This window comes from Chanodichthys erythropterus, chromosome 16 (genome assembly GCF_024489055.1).
Source record: "Chanodichthys erythropterus isolate Z2021 chromosome 16, ASM2448905v1, whole genome shotgun sequence".
Lineage (NCBI taxonomy): Eukaryota > Metazoa > Chordata > Actinopteri > Cypriniformes > Xenocyprididae > Chanodichthys > Chanodichthys erythropterus.
The window spans coordinates 32535297-32555418 of record NC_090236.1 but is presented as its reverse complement, the minus strand read 5'-3'; the positions used below and the strand labels follow the sequence as shown (position 1 = coordinate 32555418).

The 20122-nt window shown below is 35.9% G+C and overlaps 2 protein-coding genes across 3 annotated transcripts; one reads left to right on the top strand and one right to left on the bottom strand.

Moving 5' to 3' along the window:
* Positions 1 to 1124: 1124 nt before the first annotated feature.
* bfsp2 (beaded filament structural protein 2, phakinin) lies at positions 1125 to 8322 on the top strand. Of its 2 annotated transcripts, XM_067363325.1 has the most exons (8): positions 1125 to 1741; positions 1956 to 2038; positions 2320 to 2476; positions 2559 to 2720; positions 5585 to 5713; positions 5798 to 6033; positions 6203 to 6288; positions 8190 to 8322. In XM_067363325.1, the coding sequence occupies exons 1-8, from the start codon at positions 1313 to 1315 to the stop codon at positions 8231 to 8233; spliced, it is 1326 nt and encodes a 441-aa protein (XP_067219426.1). In that variant the 5' UTR covers positions 1125 to 1312; the 3' UTR covers positions 8234 to 8322. The 2 variants fall into 2 exon arrangements, with proteins under 2 accessions (XP_067219426.1, XP_067219425.1); XM_067363324.1 differs by lacking the exon at positions 8190 to 8322 and having other exon boundaries at positions 6203 to 6384.
* Positions 8323 to 8380: 58 nt separating this feature from the next.
* klhl18 (kelch-like family member 18) lies at positions 8381 to 19630 on the bottom strand. The gene is made up of 12 exons (XM_067363323.1): positions 19460 to 19630; positions 17752 to 17882; positions 17509 to 17649; positions 15987 to 16185; positions 15731 to 15891; positions 13911 to 14047; positions 13594 to 13816; positions 12537 to 12641; positions 11637 to 11748; positions 9379 to 11538; positions 9191 to 9256; positions 8381 to 9108 (listed from the first exon to the last, which is right to left on the bottom strand). Exons 1-10 carry the CDS (start codon positions 19592 to 19594, stop codon positions 11152 to 11154), a joined length of 1731 nt encoding a protein of 576 aa, XP_067219424.1. The 5' UTR covers positions 19595 to 19630; the 3' UTR covers positions 8381 to 9108; positions 9191 to 9256; positions 9379 to 11151.
* Positions 19631 to 20122: the final 492 nt, after the last annotated feature.

The window sequence follows — 20122 nt, the reverse complement described above, 5'->3', positions numbered from 1 at the left end:
ATCAATGAATCTGGTTTATAGGCAAATTAGGCAAGAGTGTTAATTAATTAAAATATAAATACAACATTAAAAATTCAACCATTGATGGTTTTGTGTCAATGTACAGCAAGTACAGAATAATCAGCTAAACAGTTCACCACAATTGCCCAAGCTGGCTTAACGAAAACCAGGAAGCAACCGTGCATATGATCATTTATTGTGCAGATTAAAGTGTCCTGGTGTGCCATACAGTTTCCATGTTTAATACGATTGAGAGCATGATATTGTTATACAACAGTTCAATAAAGAACTTGAGAAACTTACATTTTAGATATAATATAATAAGGTACTTTGTCTATTTTTGGCCTCCGCCAGCAAACATGGTTTGATAAATGAAAACCACAGCAGTGATAGCAACATGACACGTGACGTTGCTGTGTGAACAGCTGTTTCTGAACAAACTAATTGGCTGAAACTGAATTAATGATTCACTCGTTCACCGTTCCTGAATAAATCAATCGACTGAATAATCGGTCAACCACATGCAGTTATAGCCTAATTGACCATATAAATGCAATTTTTTCTAAGTATCTGTGATTAAAAAGACACAGATAAATAAAAACCTCATGGTTATGGGCAGAAAATCATGGGTCAACCACATGCTGTTTGTAGCCTCATTGACCATATAAATGCACTTTTTTTCTCAGTATCTGATTAAAAAAGATATGTGTGAATAAAACCGTGTTACTTTCTCATGGGAAAAGAATGTTTTTCTGACTTCTCTGTTTTGATGACAGTTGAATAGCTGACACCTGTAAACAGGAAGATGTGGTAAAGACTACTTATCAAATGCAAAATCATCTTGTGAAGCAAATAACTCTATTTTTTCACGTTTACCACTCTTTATTTATAGGAGATGATTCTGTATCTCATAAACCATTGTCCTACCACATACACAGAAATGTATACTCTCTTGGGTCATTGTGATGATAGTTTAGTTTCCCCACTGTCATTGTCAAACGCAGTCATACATACTGATGAGAGCGGGACCTGGATTGGTCCATAGAGCTTTCCTGAGAAGACCACTGTGCTGAGACAGCTGAAAACTTTCTAGCGGTAATGAACAAAGAGAGTGACCAGCATCACCAGGTCTCTGTCACAATAGTATTAAAACAAAGAGCCTGCTTTCCAGAAGGCCAGGCCACCATAAAGAGGCATGAGCTGGTAGCGGTTGCCGTTTAGCTGAGGGCAGGTCAGTGGATATTTACTCTTGCATTGTGGTCATGTCTATGGACTACTAGTCGCCTGTCACTTAAAAAGCATCAGGACAGGAATGCCTCTGCCACGACGCCGATCCTCCTTCCTGGGCCAGGCTGCTGCGGAGCGGCCGGGCGGTGTGGGCCGCATGAGTGGAGCGGGGACCTCTGCGCCTAGGGGAGTGTTTGTAGGCATGGCTCCCACCGGAGGTACCAGCAGCCTGGGTGCACGCGTGTCCCGCAGAGCTCTGGGCATGAGCAGCGTGTTTCTGCAGAGCCTTAGAAGCAACACCTTTACTGTGGTGCCCCAGCCTGGGGATCGAGGTCACCAGCATAACTTCGAAAACCTTAACACGTGCCTGCTGGAGTATCGCGATAAAGTTCACGCTCTGGAGCAACTCAACCAACAACTGGAGGAACAGATCAGACACTGCTTGGAAAGGAAAGCCGTCAGCGCCGGAACATGGACTGGTTTAAAACAAGACTGGGAGGATGTTTATTTAAAGGTAGGAGGATGATTGACAGGGTTGGAATTTATGCGTCAAGCATAGAGGTCAAAAACAATTTATAAAAAGGTTTTCAGTGGAAAAATAACCATTAAAATCATTTAAATTGATACTTTTTTTTTTTTTTTAATGAACCTACCTCCTAGTACTGAGGAAGTAAAAAGATGCTCATACTTACTGGTGTACATGCTAACATCTTCTTGCTTTCTATAAGGTCAGTGACAATATCCTGGACAATGCTCGACTTATGCTTCAGACTGAGAATGTTCAAGCCACTGCAGAGGACTTCAAAGACAGGTGTGAGTGTGCTTCATTGAATAAAACAGAGAAACAGATTTTGATCGCACTAGCATTTATCTACATCAGGGTTGTCTAAACTTGGCCACTGTCCTCCAGAGTTTAGCTCCAAATTGCCTCAACACACCTGTCTGGAAGTTTAGCATGCCTAAGACCTTGATTAGCTGGTTCAGGTGTGTTTAATTGGGGTTTGCAGGACAGTGGCCCTCCAGGATTGGACACTCCTGCTCTACATCAACAGATTTCCAGCAAATGGTGTGTTTTTATGCACGATTGTGTAGGTACGAGAATGAGCAGCCTTTTCGTAAAGCAGTGGAGGAGGAGATTAACTCTCTGTACAAAGTCATCGATGATGCAAACCTGACTAGGATGGACCTGGAGAATGAGATTGACAGCATGAAGAATGAGCTGATGAATCTGGAGCAAAGTCACATGGAGGTGAAATAAGACCTGATCAATGATAGAATTCTCTTTGAGTTTCAGTGTTAAATTAGGTTCTTTTTTTGTTGCTCTTCTACAGGATGTTAGAGTGCTCTATAAGCAGATATCCGGGCGTGAGGTTGATGAGCCGGATGCTCCCACTGAGACCAGCCTGGACCAGATTCTGGCTTTCATCCGTTCCCACTGGGAGAAGGTCATTGAGAAGAACCGTGCTGAGACTGATACCTACCTCGAGTGCAAGGTAAACCATAGAATGTGAATCATGCATCCTCTATATATAGTGCTGGGTAGTAACTGATTACATGTAATCTGGATTACGTAATCAGATTCCAAAAAATTAAAGGATTAGTTCACTTTCAAATGAAAATTACCCCAAGCTTTACTCACCCTCAAGCTATATGACTTTCTTCTTTCTGATGAACATAATCGCAGAAATATTAATAAATATCCTGACGCATCCGCGGGACCAACAAGTATAAAGCTCAAGAAAGTGCATCCATCTAAAACGAAACATCATTTCATATTTACATGCAATGCAGGGATTCCCCAACTTTTTGGTCAGCCGAACCTCTGGATATTTTAAGTTAATAAGTCAGGCCAATAATAAAATTAATTAAATAAATAAATAAATAAAATTAAGTTCATGGTTCTCTGATGGCAGTTAAAGGTCACATGACATGTAACAAAAATATTTTTTCTTTTTTAGTATGTGTTTTATTTTGATTGCTTTATATTTTTAAATTATTTATTTTAAATGTTACATTTTTATGATTTAATTACATAAAAGCTTTTCATTAAACTCTAAAATCCTTCCAGTTCCTTCACAAGCCCCAGTCTGAGAAACGCTGACTTAATGTAATATTTAATGCATTTCATGTTGTTGATAAAGAATGGAATATATTTTCTTTTTCTTTGTAAATTTGTATCAACATGGTACAAGATTATCCTATTCAAATCAATGTGATAAATGAGTTAGGTCAAAAGTAATCTAAAAGTAGTCAGATTACATTACCTTAAATGTGTAATGTAATGGATCACATTACTAACTACAATTTTTGTCATGTAATTTATATATATATATATATATATATATATATATATATATATATATATATATATATGTGTGTGTGTGTGTGTGTGTATATACAGGGAGTGCAGAATTATTAGGCAAGTTGATTTTCTGATCATATTTTTTTTCCAAGCACATTTTACCAATTCCAATCCACATCAATCTTAATAACTACTATTAATATTGTTTTTAATCATTTATAAGTGATATATAATTGTTCATGAAGGCTGGAAATGAAAAATGCCTTATATTCAGGTGTGCAGAATTATTAGGCAGGTTTTCTTTTACAGATAAAATGAGCCAAAAAAAGAGATTTAACTCAGACTGAAAAGTCAAAAATTATTAAATACTCATGAGAAGGACGCAATACTAATGTAATACTAGAAATTGCAAAGTTAAAGCATGACCATTGGACAGTGAAATGCTCATTGGGTCAGCGGGGTCATACAAAAACAGCTGGAGAAGAAAAAACACGTTAACTGCAAAATAATTAAGGATTAAGGTGAAGAATTAAGTGTGAAACCATCAGGAACCCTTTAGTCACCAGCACCACATCCTCTTGTATCACTGTTTGAAGAATTTATCTTCAAGAATCTGGCAGTAAGTTTTGGAAGATCATTTAGTCCATCTCTTATCCTGAAATGTCCATCTTGCAGAGATGGACTAAATGATCTTCCAAAACTTACTGCCAGATTCTGGAAGATAAATTCTTCAAACAGTGGCACAAGAGGATGTGGTGCTGGTCCTTCAGGAGTCACTCTCAAGCTGTCTGTCTATAAGGCCTATAAAAACCCAGTCTTCATGTACTTTATAACACTTCAGCTTGTGATTCTTATTAAGAGCGGGTCATTTTTTAGGATTCTTCACCTAACCTAAGTCTCTGAGATCCTGACACCTCACACTTCTGAAGACTCCAGGTAGGTTTCAGTACTGGGAAATGGTGGCGCTGGAGACTAAAGGGTTCCTGATGGTTTCACACTTAATTCTTCACCTTAATTCTTAATTATTTTGCAGTTAACGTGTCTTTTCTTCTCCAGCTGTTTTTGTATGACCCCGCTGACCCAATGAGCATTTCACTGTCCAATGGTCATGCTTTAACTTTGCAATTTCTAGTATTACATTAGTATTGCGTCCTTCTCATGAGTATTTAATAATTTTTGCCTTTTCAGTCTGAGTTAAATCTCTTTTTTGGCTCATTTTATCTGTAAAAGAAAACCTGCCTAATAATTCTGCACACCTGAATATAAGGCATTTTTCATTTCCAGCCTTCATGAACAATTATATATCACTTATAAATGATTAAAAACAATATTAATAGTAGTTATTAAGATTGATGTGGATTGGAATTGGTAAAATGTGCTTGGGAAAAAAAATATGATCAGAAAATCAACTTGCCTAATAATTCTGCACTCCCTGTACAGTGGGTACGGAAAGTATTCAGACCCCCTTAAATTTTTCACTATGTTATATTGCAGCCATTTGCTAAAATCATTTAAGTTAATTTTTTTTCCTCAATGTACACACAGCACCCCATATTGACAGAAAAACACAGAATTGTTGACATTTTTGCAGATTTATTAAAAAAGAAAAACTGTAATATCTCATGGTCCTAGTGAACAATTTAAGGGGGTCTGAATACTTTCCGTACCCACTGTATATATATATATATATATATATATATATATTCATTGTAACAATGAAACATTAAAAAAATTCTTACTGATCCCAAACTTTTCAAAGATAGTGTAATTATAAATGTAGCATATAAGTTGTTACTGGAATTGTAAAAAAAAAAAAAAAAAAAAAAAGTATATGTAGAAATTAGCATTAACCAAAATTTATAATTGTTCATTGTTATTTTGTTAACATAAAACTTTATTGAAAAACGTTACAGATCATTTCAACTCAAATTAATATTTAATTCAGGACCACGTTGGGGTCCCTATCACCTTGTTGGGATTTATTTTGCGATAATGACCACCTGACCAAACATTATCCCTGTCATAAGATGAAAACCACTCTGTGTGATTGTACAGCAGGCTGACAGTGTGAACAGTAAGCTGAGTAAAGAAGAAGAGGAGCTTGAGAGTCTGAAGACAGAATGCAATGATGCCGGGTGCAAGATTCAGAGTCTGCAGGCCGAGACTGAGTCTATTAGAGCTCTGGTAGGACAACCTCCTCAAAGTGTGATGCAAAAATCATAAAGCACAACAATATTCAATTCACTGAACTATGTATGATTCCTGCAGAAACGAGGCCTGGAGAACGCCCTCAAAGATGCTAAACACTGGCATGATATTGAGCTCCAAAATCTGGGCTCTGTTATCGGAAAGCTGGAGGCCGAGCTCACAGACGTGCGTGGGGACATTGAGCAGCAGCGTCGGGACTATGAAACCTTGCTTAACAACAGGAAGAAGCTGGAGATGGAGATCGGAACATATCACGGAATCCTGGACGGCGAGGAGAGCAGATTCTACTCCTCAACGTGAGGCTCATTTTCAATCTGGGCCTGTAATCTTCACTCAGTCTTCTTTGTTCCTTTAAAAGTCTTAAATTCTCAGAAACAATCCCTTAGTTTCAGTTTCTGTGATCCCAGACAGATCTCTCAGGGGATATTGAATGTAACCACAATGTTTTCTGTACGTATACTGTAGGTTCCCCGGTGGTTCTTCAGTACCTGAGGGACGAATTGATCCCACATCTTCCACATCTGAACTACAGAGCTGTCCACAGACGGAAGGTACTGTTTCAATGGAATATATTTTATATACAAAATATAGTTCGTAAATGATCTGACTGTACACTCCAAAAATGTTGGGTTAAAAAATGAACATTAAATGTTTCTCCATTAACAGTTAAATGTTTGACCCAACCTGATGGATAGTTTTATTTAACTCAACTATTATTTAAAAATTACCATATTGCTCGCCTAAAATGAACCCAAAATTGGTTGGAAATTAACATTTATTAATATGTTTAACCTGTTAGTGTTCTACTGTACCGCCTGAGGTAAAATATGGACAAACCCAGAATTTGAGTTTTTTAACCCAGCATTTTTTAGACTGAATTATAAGATGAAAGGATTAGTTCACTTTCAAATGAAAATTAGCACAAGCTTTACTCACTCTCAAACCATCCTAGGTATATATGGCTTTCTTCTTTCTGATAAACACAATCAGAGTTATATTAATAAATATTTGATGCATCTGAGCTTTATATTGGCAGTGAATGGGACCAACGAATGTAAGGTGAAGAAAGTGCATTCATCCAAAGCGAAATAAATATATAAAGTTATAAAGTAAAATATCTAGCTTCCGCCAGACCGCCTTCCATGAAGAAAGCGTAACTGACGTCGCATTAATTTTTTTTCCTAAGTTGAATATGGAAGGCGTAAGACGTAGCGTGAGCTTTTTGAACGGCGATAGTTTTACACTTTCTTCGCAAGTTGGATATGGAAGGCGGTCTGGCGGAAGCTAGATATTTTACTTTATAACTTGTTAAATATGGATATTTTTCTTACACAAATGCATCGCTTTACTTCAGAAGGCATTTATTAACCCCCTCTGTAGCTGTATGGAGTACGTTTCACTTTGGATGGATGCACTTTCTTGAGCTTTATACTAGCTGGTCCAGTTCACTGCCATTATAAAGCTTGGATGCACACTGTAAAAAAAATCCCAGTAAAATTTACGGTAAAAAAAACGGCAGCTGTGGTTGCCAGAACTTTACCGTAAAAAATACAGTAACAACGTAAAAAAAAAAAAAATCTGTTAAATTTATGGTAAAATAACGTATTTCATTAACTGATATAATGTTAATTTACCAACCTAATGAAGTACTAATATCTGTTTCGTACCTTTATAATACACTGACAGTCACCAAACACAGTGGTGATAAGAGTCAAAGAGTCTTGTGATGAATCAAAGGTCATCACAAGCAGATTTTCCACAAGCTGAGAAGGACAACACTAATATATAGAAGGAGCACACAGTGTCATTCACACACACACACACTAAACACCATCATGGTAACATGCATGTAATTTTAAAAATGCAATAAACATTAATTTAACAACATTAGATGTAACATAAAACCCTAATGTACATAACTGATAAGAAAAAAATGAGAAAAACTAAGAAGAAACAGTTATTTCAACAAAAATATATCAAATGTGAAGTGTCACGCAGAGAATTGTGGGAATGTCAATTTGTTTTTCACTGTAAATTTTACAATGAATTGTTGTTTTTCACTGCCAAAAACTGTGAATTTAATGGTATTTTACTGTAAAGTTACATTAAATGTACCGTTAGATCTATTACAGTTATTCACCGTATATAGTACGGAAACTTTCTGTAAACCAATTGACAGTTTTTCACCGCAGCATTTTTACAGTTTTTTACTGTTAAAATCACAGTCATTTTGAGGATATTTATTAATATAACTCAGATTGTGTTCATCAGAAAGAAGAAAGTCATATACACCTAGGATGGCTTGAGGGAGAGTAAAGCTTGGGCTAATTTTCATTTGAAAGTGAACTAATCCTTTAACAGTAATGATGACAATGTTTTATAGTAAATATGAAGAGATGATCAAGGCTTTTTGGAGATTAAAAAAAAAAAACATTTTAATGTCCTCTGTCAGGTTCTAACGCTCCTGGTGCCCCAGAAGAAGGGAAGAATGAATGAAATGTTTCATTAATCTTTGCTAAAATCTTGATTTTCATTTATTTCTCCTCACTTGTATTTTTCAGCATCTATAGTCTATATGATTGCTGTGCAGGTTAAGAAATAAATAAAACATAAGACAAATTGAAGATGCACTCATGAAACATTGACTTCAATTCATTTTTATTTAGCATTTAGCTGAAGATTTTATATACAAAGACACTCCAGTGGCTTTCCTATATTCTGTTTTACTCCCACGGGTACCAAATCCATAAATGACAGTGTGGGAAATCTGAATAATTGACTATGGTCAAAACTGAAGCTCCTTAACACGATAATGACACCTTGTGGTTATAATGACACGTCTATGAAACAGCCACTTAGACGTTACTTCAAATCCATGTTATCGTTCTGAACTATCATTTCTTTGTTTAGGAAATCCTCAAATAGCAAGTTTACTGCATGCATGGGGAAAAACGCAAAGCTAAAACAAAAGACAATAGCTTACTGATATTTCTAGTACAAATAGGTAACCAAGAAAAACAGCCCCGCATTAACGCTACTTTAAGCATTTACTAAAAACATATTGAATGTAAAAAAAAAAGTGCAAAATTTTAAGAAATGACAGTCTAACATAACATACTAAAATATAGGTGCATAATCAGATTAAAAACAAGTTATCCTTTCCCACAGAAACTGGATGTTATTCATGTTTAGGTATATGAACTATGCAGGTATACATGTTTATTTGAATTTGGATATAGCAGATTTCATTTCTCCGGTCTTGTTGGGTCTCCAATAACTGAGAAGCATCCAGCACAGTAACGGGCCGGTTTCTTTGTGTTAGCAGAATTCGCTCTTTTCAGACGAAATCCAAGACTGCTGACCCTCACGTCCTATGAACATCAGCACAGCTGTAATATTCTTCATATGAACAAATAAGTCTGATTGGGTCACATCACAAAACACTGTTCTCACCTGCGAGTTTCCTAGTGTTACACTTTCTGACGGCTGTGGATCTGATGGTTGGACCAGTAGAGGTGTCTGCAAGATGAACAACAAATGCATAGCATCAGTTATTGTTATTCTTTTCAAACCTTAAACTGTTCTAATGATACATTTTGGGTTTATTCCCATTTTAAAAAGAAGATTCATATATATTATACCTTCTGAAGTGGCTCCATGGGAAAAGCAGCTGAGAAGTTCAGCACGGAGATGAGCAGCAACACCACCAGCAGGGCTCTTTGCATGTTCCCAGTCATCCTTCACTCTCATACTAACAGTGAACAGGCACACGTCTGTTCAATTAAAACACCACTCAAAGGGTGTGACCCAAAGTCGTCGTGCGTCACAGGGAAAATTACGGCACAGGGCGGCATTGTGTCCATAAAATCAATGTTTATTTAAGACATTTAGGAATTATGTGAAAAAGAATGTTTTAGTCCCACACAAAAGATCTCAGTTAATGCCATTCCTTCAGGTTAAATGGAAATGTTTTTAAAAGACACCAGGGCGACCGACTCGATATTTGTCCCTGTTGAGCTCTCCCATCTCATACGGAGGTAGCTGAGGAATATATTCAAACACATACAGAAAATGTGATTCATATATATATTAGATTTCTGTAAAACGTAAACTTGATTTGCATTTATGTGACTTAAAAACTACAATGTGCAATGCTACAAAAAGAAGAACGATTACAGCTAATAATAAATTAAAAGTAGAAATACTGCATCACAATTGGAAGTTAATACAAAATAAATCCTAAAATAAAATCAGCAGAGAAATGCAGTATTGGTAATATGAGAAAGAAAATATAAACCGTGTTAAAAATTCACAGTCAGTAATCCTAATTTCAGATGTGTTATTTGAAGTTAAAAATGTATACAACTATACAGTCTTGAACCATAATTTGGACATTTTTTTGCACAAAGCACGAGGGAACGTTCTATTTAAACCTCCAACACTCAAACTTCAACATGGTGAATAATCCTGAAAGCACATTTCTGACAAGAGTCCTCTCTAACTTTGTCAGTTAATGTCAATTTCACGCTCCCTCTTTTTGGTATGTGTGCTGATTCTCAAAAATATGAGAGAAAATGAAAAAGAAATGGGATTAGATGGGCACATCACAACCCATCCATCCAGTACACAGAGCTGGTGATCGGCGTTCCCAAAATCGAAAAGATCTACACACTAAAAACTGACCAAAAACCTGTTTTCTTTCAAATTTAGGAGAATTCAAGTCAATAAAGTGGTGAAATCAAAACATATTCTCATGTAGAGTGGAAAGTCATGGCACATCTAGCAGATGTTTTGCGCAGACACATAAGCGGTCATTCACTCACATTAAATTTCCATCATGATTTGCAACATTCATTATGAGCAATTTCCCAAATAAAATACGATTAGTACTTCTAAGTATGAAAAAATCTTGATAAAATAGAATTAAAAACAGCTTTATCCTCATTAATCATACCTACTTGATTATTCTCTCCCAATTATGGCATGGGTTAACAGTGGTTAACTTTCACCTGTCTAGAAATCTAAGTTGGCTTCCAGTTTAGAGGAATAAAAATGACAAATTTATATGATATTATCCAACAACTGATGCTTAAATGGGCCCACAATACACGCTATCTGTTAACAGTGCAAAAGTGCATTTTTTAGCAGACATCCGGCCCATTTGTTGTGAATGTCTTTGAATGCATGTATGAATTTTACATTTGGTTGTCAAAAGAACAGAACAGGATTATGTCACCAATAAAGGTGTACTGGCATATCTGCGTTAGGCTTTTCTAAGAATAAAAGCCTGAATAATGGTACCTCTGATGCAAACATGTGAAGCAAGGATCATGAGTGCATTTTGTTAGATTACTCAGTACAAAAACATTTTTTTTGGGGGGGGGGGGGGGGGAGGGCTGAGGGAGACTGTTGCGTTAAGTGGGCTGTAAAGGTATACAGCCTACCCCTACCCCACCCTCATGGCAAACCATTGGTGCCATAAACGTCCAGCGGTTAATTTCTGGGTCGTACATTTCCAAAGAGCTGAGATTGGACTGTCCATCATAACCTCCCACTGCATAGAGTCGACCGCAGTTGGCCACTAGAGAAATGCGGCTGCGTCGAGTGTTCATGGCCACAAGGTGGCTCCACTGATCTGTTATTGAGCTGTAAACCTCTGCTCCACTAAGGAACGCAGAGCCGTCATAACCTCCAGCCACATACAGATTGCTGCCCACGGCTGCAGCACCATGCCGACAGCGCTTGTTTATCATGGGAGCAACAGGGTGCCATAATGCTGTATGCTGGTTATAGTACTCCACCTAGTGGCAGAGACATGAAACAACAAGGAGTATTCTTTTAACATATTGTTGTATTTTGTAACTTACATCCTGTCAGTAGAATTATGATGTTCACTTACCGTGTTGAAGATCTGTAGACCATCATGACCACCTGAAACATATATTCTGCCTTCAAACACAGTAACACCAGCAGCACTGCGGCTTGCGCTCATTTCTGTCACTATTGTCCATCTGGTAGCACAAGACACACAAAATCAGACACATTCTGATTCCAGAATGAATCACAGCAAACGCTGCTACTGAACACGTCTTTACTTTATATTAAATATCAATATATTACATTTAATTATGAAAATAAAAATGCAGTGTAATAAGTAAACACTGTTTCAAGTAATTATTCAAATAATCAGCCAGCAATAAAATAAAGAACAAAAACAAATTATAATAGAAGAAATAATATTAATTACATTAATTTGCTATTTTAAACAAAATATTATATTAACAAATAAAAAATCATTATTAAATGATATAACAGAGAGAAGCAGGTCTTTTAGGCTGTATTCACACTTTCTATCATAAAGCAGTGCTCAAATATTGAACTATCATTTCTTTGTTTAGGAAATGCATGATAGGACCTTTCAAATTCAATATAGTTCGGCCAAGATTAAATAAGCATTAGATTTTAATATTCAATCGTAAAAGTGTAATAACAATCATAAGGCAGGGTAGAAGGTAGTAATAATAAATAAATAAATTATTATTAGTTTCTTTTGCAATATAATACAGCACACATATAAAATAACATTATGTATTTTAGTAGTATTAATAAAAATATTTTTGATCCAAACATTATTGTCACACAGTTATATGTATTTTGAAAGGCTTTAGTTTTTTTTTTTCCAACAAAATATTTTCCATTCCTTAAAATGCTGATTACTTGATTTACAAATTAATCATGTGACATCCCTACATTGATCCAAATAATTTTCTAAACATTTTCTAAAGAATGTATGACTCACCTGTCAGTCTCTGGGGAATAGCACTCAACTGAATTTAGAGAGGACTTGCCATCATATCCACCACAGACATATATATGACCATCAACAACAACTGTTCCCATCGCACTAATGCAGAAGAAAGAGAAGACCAAAAGCATCAGATATTATATATATATATATATATATAATGACATGTACTTGTATTTGCAAATTCAATTATTCAAATTCAATTTTAGCTTCAAAATAGCTTTTCAAATAAAATATATTATATATACACCAATCAGGCATAACATTATGACCACCTTCCTGATATTGTGTTGGTCACCCTTTTGCTGCCAAAACAGCCCTGACCCGTCGAGGCATGGACTCCACTAGACCCCTGAAGGTGTGCTGTAGTATCTGGCACCAAGATGTTAGCAGCAGATCCTTTAAGTCCTGCAAGTTGGGAGGAGGAGCCTCGATGGATTGGACTTGTTTGTTCAGCACATCCCACTGATTCTTGATTTGATTGAGATCTGGGGAATTGAGGCCAAGTCAACACCTCAAACCATTCCTGAACAAATGCTATGCAGCCCCATACGCAACAAACTGTGATTTACTGTGTATTCTGACACCTTTCTATCAGAATCAGCATTAACTTCTTGAGCAATTTGAGCTACAGTAGCTCGTCTTTTGGATCGGATCACACAGGCAAGCCTTCTCTCCCCACGTGCATCAATGAGCCTTGGCCGCCCATGACCCTGTCGCCGGTTCACCACTGTTCCTTCCTTGGGCCATTTTTGATAGATACTGACCACTGCAGACCGGGAACACCCCACAAGAGCTGCAGTTTTGGAGACGCTCTGACCCAGTCGTCTAGACATCACAATCTGGCCCTTGTCAAACTCACTCAAATCCTTACACTTGCCCATTTTTCCTGCTTCTAAAACATCAACTTTGAGGACAAAATGTTCACTTGCTGCCTAATTCTCATCCACTAAAAGGTGCCGTGATGAAGAGATATATTCCCTTCACCTGTCAGTGGTCATAATGTTATGCCTGATTGGTGTATTTCCCTCAACATTTCACAATTTCCTACCTGCGTTGAGTATTCATGCTAGCAACTTTGGTCCATGTGTCAGTTTCTGGGTTGTAAACTTCCACGGTTCTAAGCCGTGATTGACCGTCGTAACCACCAATGGCATAAAGCAGCCCGTTCACAACAGCAACACCCACTCGGCTGCGGGCTGTGCTCATAGGTTGGCATCGCTCCCAACAGTTTCCAATTGGATCAAATACCTCCACGACATTTAATGAGTCACCTGTTCATAAAACATTGACTCAATATCAAAAACTGACACTTGACAGTAACTAGAACATGAGTTTTCTAAAAGGACAGTGTGAAGGAGGAGGTACCAGCGCTGTTGAGGCCCCCGACTGCATAGATTAAACCTGCAATGGATGTGCAACATCTCTGTCGGGTCTTATAGGCTGGGAGGTGCGGCCGTCGCTCTGGCATCAGATGGTAATCTTTCGCCTCATCAACAAGGTCCCTGTCAGAGTAAAAGACAAATGCATGTTCATGCATGGATACTTTTGGAAATGCACAAACAATTCCCAAAAATAATTAATCCCCACATCCTTTCAAAAGTATTACTAAATAATGCTACCAGCCACCAATAATTTATATTTGGGTCATTGACAAATAAAGCTTCAAAACTCTTTTCAAAACTGATGTAATGCATTTTTTGGGTGGGACTGTTTAAATTAGTTTTTTGACTGTTTTTGTGTCAGGTGGTACAACCAAATAGTTATATGTATATACTGTAGTTGTACCACCTGACATGGAAAGTGTACCAACCTACACTTACTTGAAATCAGCGGATCAGTTGGGGCTCTCTGGATGATGCATTATCATGTTTACTGTTATTACCTTGTCAATTCATAATAAAAGAGCCATGTTTGCAGTTGTGCCACCCTGATATTTGAGAATATATAAATTGCTGAACAAAAGTGTTTTAATTATCTCAACAGCTTTAAAAATACTATTATAAAATGTGTTAATTTGAAAGGTTTTAAACCTGAAATGATGCCATAGTATTTAGTTTTTAATTTTTTATTATTAAGACACCATTTTAAATACTTAAATAGTCTGTTCATTTGTTCAGACAGTTGCACCACCTGACATATTGGGGGTTTAAGATAACAAAACATACAGTAAAATAATATGTATTATTTAAATGTACTAAAAATGAATAGAAACTAAATTGGTTTTATAGAATAAAGTGATATGTGTTATGAATTTATCAAATTATTCTAAAAGGAAATAACTCACTTGGACACATAAATATGCACGTCATGTCAATGACCCATATGCTAATAAAATAAAATAAAACAAAACCTTAAAGTCATCATGAAATCAAAATGGACCATTATTTAATGGAATTTTGAAGCAATTATTATAAATGTTTCATCTGTAATCATTTTTGATGACGTGTTTTTCAGTGTAAGGGCAAGACAACCAACACCCAGGTGGAAAAACAGTACACTTCTCTAATGTACTTAAAGTGCTCTATTTTTGCGTACTAATTTTGTACTTAATACACTAAAAATTCTTCTTTAGTACTACTTAAGATCATCTTCTTATATTTAAAAAACCTATTTATTTACCATTTGTAGTACACTATGGGTTCAAATGTACTATAAGTGATATCTAAATAAATTTTTTAAATACAGAGATAGTATATTAAAAGCACATTTTAGTTCATATTTCATGCTGTCTCAAAATAGCACAGTTGAGTACACTTAGATGTTCTTCTTAAGATTATCTTAAGAAGTACTAAAGAAGAATTTTTAGTATATAAAGTACAAAATTAGTGCACGAAAATAGAGCACTTTAAGTATATTATAGAAATGTTTTTTTTTTTTTTTCACCTGGGCAATTACATGAGATCACAACAATAGCAAACAACTTTGATCCAAATTAATTTCCAATGACCAAGTCCTGCACTACATTTTTTCTTGTTCATCAAATTTCACTCAGATTTACATCACAATAGGGATGAAAAGATTATCGCAACTTCCGCTGCTGGTTTGAAGTACAAATATTAGATATTGTATTGAAAATGTATTTCATGTAGATTTGCATCTGCAAAAATAGCATATTTTGGATTTGAAACAGTGCGTTTCCCCATAAGGTCCATCTATGGGGAATAAGTTATCGAACAGAAACTTGCCTGCATTTGTGGCAGCAGCGTACAAGCTCATCTTGTTGGACTCGGTCAGCGAGGAACTGAGGTCGACATAGAGGCAGTCGGGTTTTAGACAGTAACTCCGGTAACCGTGGTTCCCGATCTTCACGTGCATGTCGCACCCAAGCAAGCACGGCTTCAAACACCTACAAACAACAAATAGGATCAGGCTCTCTCTCGTTTTATTTTGTCTCATTAAAGAAAACATTATGTCACTTTATGTTAGTCATTAGAATCTGACCTGCTCCTCTGCTTGGATATTGAGCTCATCGCAGCCCACAAGCTCAAACACCTCCTCCGGTCGAAGGGCCAGGAACTCCTCGGACAAAGATACCTCCACAAAGTGCTGGTGAACGAAGATGTTGGCTGCATCGTAAAGTGTAGTGCACATCATAGTCTCTGCGAACTGCCGTACACCAAGGCAATTCTTTGGATGCAACCTGTAAATTAGGAGCAACTCTACAATGATCTGTGTATATGAAATGAATCACTTTCATATCTCGTTTTTATAATCTTTCTAACTCCATAACCTGAGAGAGGCCTGTCAGTGTTATTACATGATGGCCTGATTACGATTATTTGATCCTATCATTATTATTTGATTATACCGGAATTAAGTGTGTTGTCTACTTCTGTGGCAGGAGTTTCTACAAAAGTGCGCCCTCTGGCTTTCAGATGGAGCAGCATTTGCTACTGATCAAAGAGCCGTACAGCTCTGACAAGCTGCGCATAAAATAGTCGCAGTCTTTGCCAAATCTTGTGTAAATTGCAATATTTTGTGCAGCACTAATAATGTGATTATAAAATAAGAGTTTATTTTTGTGTACATAAATAAAATGTAAAATAAATGTTTTTGAAAGCAGTCATTTATTTGATCAAAATACGGTAAAATATTAATAATGTGAAATAATTAATAATGTGGTTTTTTTTTTACTGTTTACTTATATTTTAAGATGTAACTTATTTCTGTGATGGCAAAGCTGAATTTTCAGCATAATTACTCCAGTCTTCAGTGTCACATGATCCTTATATTAGGGGTGTAACGGTACATGTATTTGATTAATCCCAAACCGTCACGGTTTGGTGAATACAGTCAAACGATGCATACAGTCAGTCACAGGGGATCCACACTCCAATCCAGAAGGGGGCATAAAAAAATTGTCATGAAAACAAGTTGACAGTAACTGTGTAAATGATCGTATTTCAAAAATTAATCAGAGTAGAAAAATAATTGAAAAAATAATTTTATAAAAAGATTCAGAAGTTAATGCTTTACCAAACCTGCATTTTTGTGTATATACATACAAATCTACACATATATGTACATATATATACACACACATATACAAACACCTGCATATATATATCTATATACATACACCTGCATATATATATATATATATTATACACACCTAGGACAAAAGCTGTTTTAAACACAAAGGGTGACACCAAATATTAATTTGATTTAGTTAATAGAAGTTAATTGATAATTAAAATCTATTTATGACATTGTTTTTGAAAGCATCCTCATTTTTACAACAAGTGTGTAAGACTTTTGAACAGTACTGTGTCAGTGTGTGTATGTGTGTGTGTATATATATATATATATATATATATATATATATATATTATATTATATTATATTATATTATATTATATTATATATATATATATATATATATATATATATATATATATATATATATATATAACAATATCTATATTATATGTTATGAAGAAATCATTATGTGTTTAATCTGTACCTCTGCTGTAGAAAAGAGCAGCAGGCATCTTTGACATTTTGAAGCTGCAGGAAACTGGCCCCTATCAGGAGGGCTTGGACGTTCTGCTGGTCTATGGCTATGTGTCCATTGTAGGCAAAGTTTATTAGAGCTTCAAGTGCACTGTTTAGAGGCAAAACAGAGATGAAAGTATTAACAAACACTTACAGACTAAAAAAGACTATGTCTAGAGATCTTGATTGTTGATTGGTTTTGCATCTTCACCTGGGGTCCATGCCCTGCATGACGATCTCATCCTGTTTGCATTCCACCATGTCATTGGTGAACATGGCATGGAAGTACGGAATAGAAGCAGCAAGAACTATTCTGTGAGCACTGAATTTGTGCTCTCCTACCTGCATACACACAGACAGATGCACAAATCTTGATCAGAAATCATCTCATACACATAATACATAGAAATGTGTAATGTGTAATTCAGTCAGTGGCATTTTATTGAGTGCCAAATGAAAAATCTGAAACATTATTATCCCTTCACCCAAATGATCACAATGTATATCCATTCTCTAGGCCAGAAATTAACAGACAAGTGGAATTTTAATGAATAAAGCAGAAATTTTGGGGGAAAATGGAACATTGAGGGATTAAGAAAACCTGATATACTGAAAATATACCATAATCCTAAGCATGATCTGTAGTATGTACAATAAGCCAGCTGTCAGTTAGCAAAGACATGTGTACAGCAGGTCAGGTGAAAAAGATAAAAGGATTATTGCTCTCTGTGACCCACATAAAGGGCTGATGATGCAACAGTTAAAGCACAGCAGCAGATCAGAGACAGGTTTCATTAGCTGATGCTTCTTCTAATTGTGCTTTATACAGCAACATATATAATAGTAATTATATACACATCACTCTAAAACAAGGAGGCAGCAGCAAACCACCTCTTTTTTTTGGTATAGAAAAGTAATTTGCACTATTTTGCACTTTTACCTTTCATATAAAACATACATTTCCATATATATATCTTAATGTCTCATTTTTAAACACTTATGTCTCTACTATATTCTACCTTTCTTTTCTTTTCTTGAGCTGCAGAAACAACATTTCTGTTCCTCCATTTACTGTTGCATGCTTTATTGAGGTGCTTTTAAGAAATAAACCTTAACTTGACTTAAGGTATTTGAATTTAGTATGTAATGAATCTGAAGCTGTGGTTCTCAAACAGTGGGCTGGGATGACAGCACACTTCCAATGGGGCCTCAAAATTATTTAAAACAAGCTTTAAGATAGGCTAAAACAGCAAAAGAAATCTAGATGTAAACTGACATCATTATTTTAATTAATTTTTTATTTATTTATAAAAAATGTTTAATTAATTCCCTCAACAAAGTAATGAAAATTTCGAATATAAAAAAAATATATTGCATAGAAATTATTATTTGGGAGGGGAAAATAGTTTTAAAAATAACTTATCGCGTAATGACAAACAAAGGGGGGGGGGAAACAGGTGTTTCTATCAAACTCAGCTTGACAATATAGTTAAACATTAAACATAAGGAAATGACAACTACTCAACAGACCATGTAAGGCGAATTCACAGCCCAAGCCGTTTATAATTTCTCTACCGGTTAAAATAATAATAGCAATAACAGTAGGATGAACTGTTCCTCTTCCGTGCTTTAATAGTTTATAATATCCAGCTTATATGCAGCTGATGAGGGTGTTAGCTGTACATGCTAACTAAATAACACTAGAGTAAATCTCCTTCAAAACTGATACAAAATATATAAAGCTCAATTTTGTATGCAAAAGAGACATATTAGCAAACGACCTGACATGCTTGAAAATTACAGCTCTTCCTTCTGCTAACAGTGTCTGGACTTCACTAGCCTCTACCATGCTGACAGCCCAGTGCTACTTGGTTAGCATTTCACTAGCAAATTAACCCTAACAAAGAAGAGCACAGTACTTTTAGGGTAACGTCACACAGTTTCCCTTGTCGTCGGATCTCCTCCATCACTGCATATCCACGAGCGGGCAAATCGGCGACAGAAAAATGCATCAAATCTTCTAATTCTTCAAAAATCGTGTCACCCATCGTCATTGATGGACTGGAAACGACACTTTTTGTCCAAACCGAGACGCCGTAGATCGAGCTGTTTTACTGAGTGCCCTCCACCGGCGGTGTCAGTTCCTCCTTATCATGCAGGGGTCATGCATGCTCAAAAGCCAATTTGCTGCCCTAGGCAAGATTTAACTTGGTGCCACTTGCATCGCAACCAATTCCACCACTGATCATACATTCACACTAGAGCTGCACGATTCTGAATAAACTGAGAATCAGTTTTTTTTTTTAAAAGATAGGTTAGATGGTTCAGTGTTTTTGAACAAATCTCTTAAATATTCAAAGACAAATAAATTTTTTAACTTGTCAACACCTACTGGTGAAACGATGTAATTGATACATATACAGGTGCTGGTCATATAATTAGAATATCATGAAAAAGTTCATTTTTTTAATTGTAAATTATTTTAAAAAATGAATCTTTCATATATTCTAGATTCCCTACATGTAAAGTAAAACATTTCATATGTTTTTTTGTTTTGTTTTTTAATTTTGATGATTAGAGCA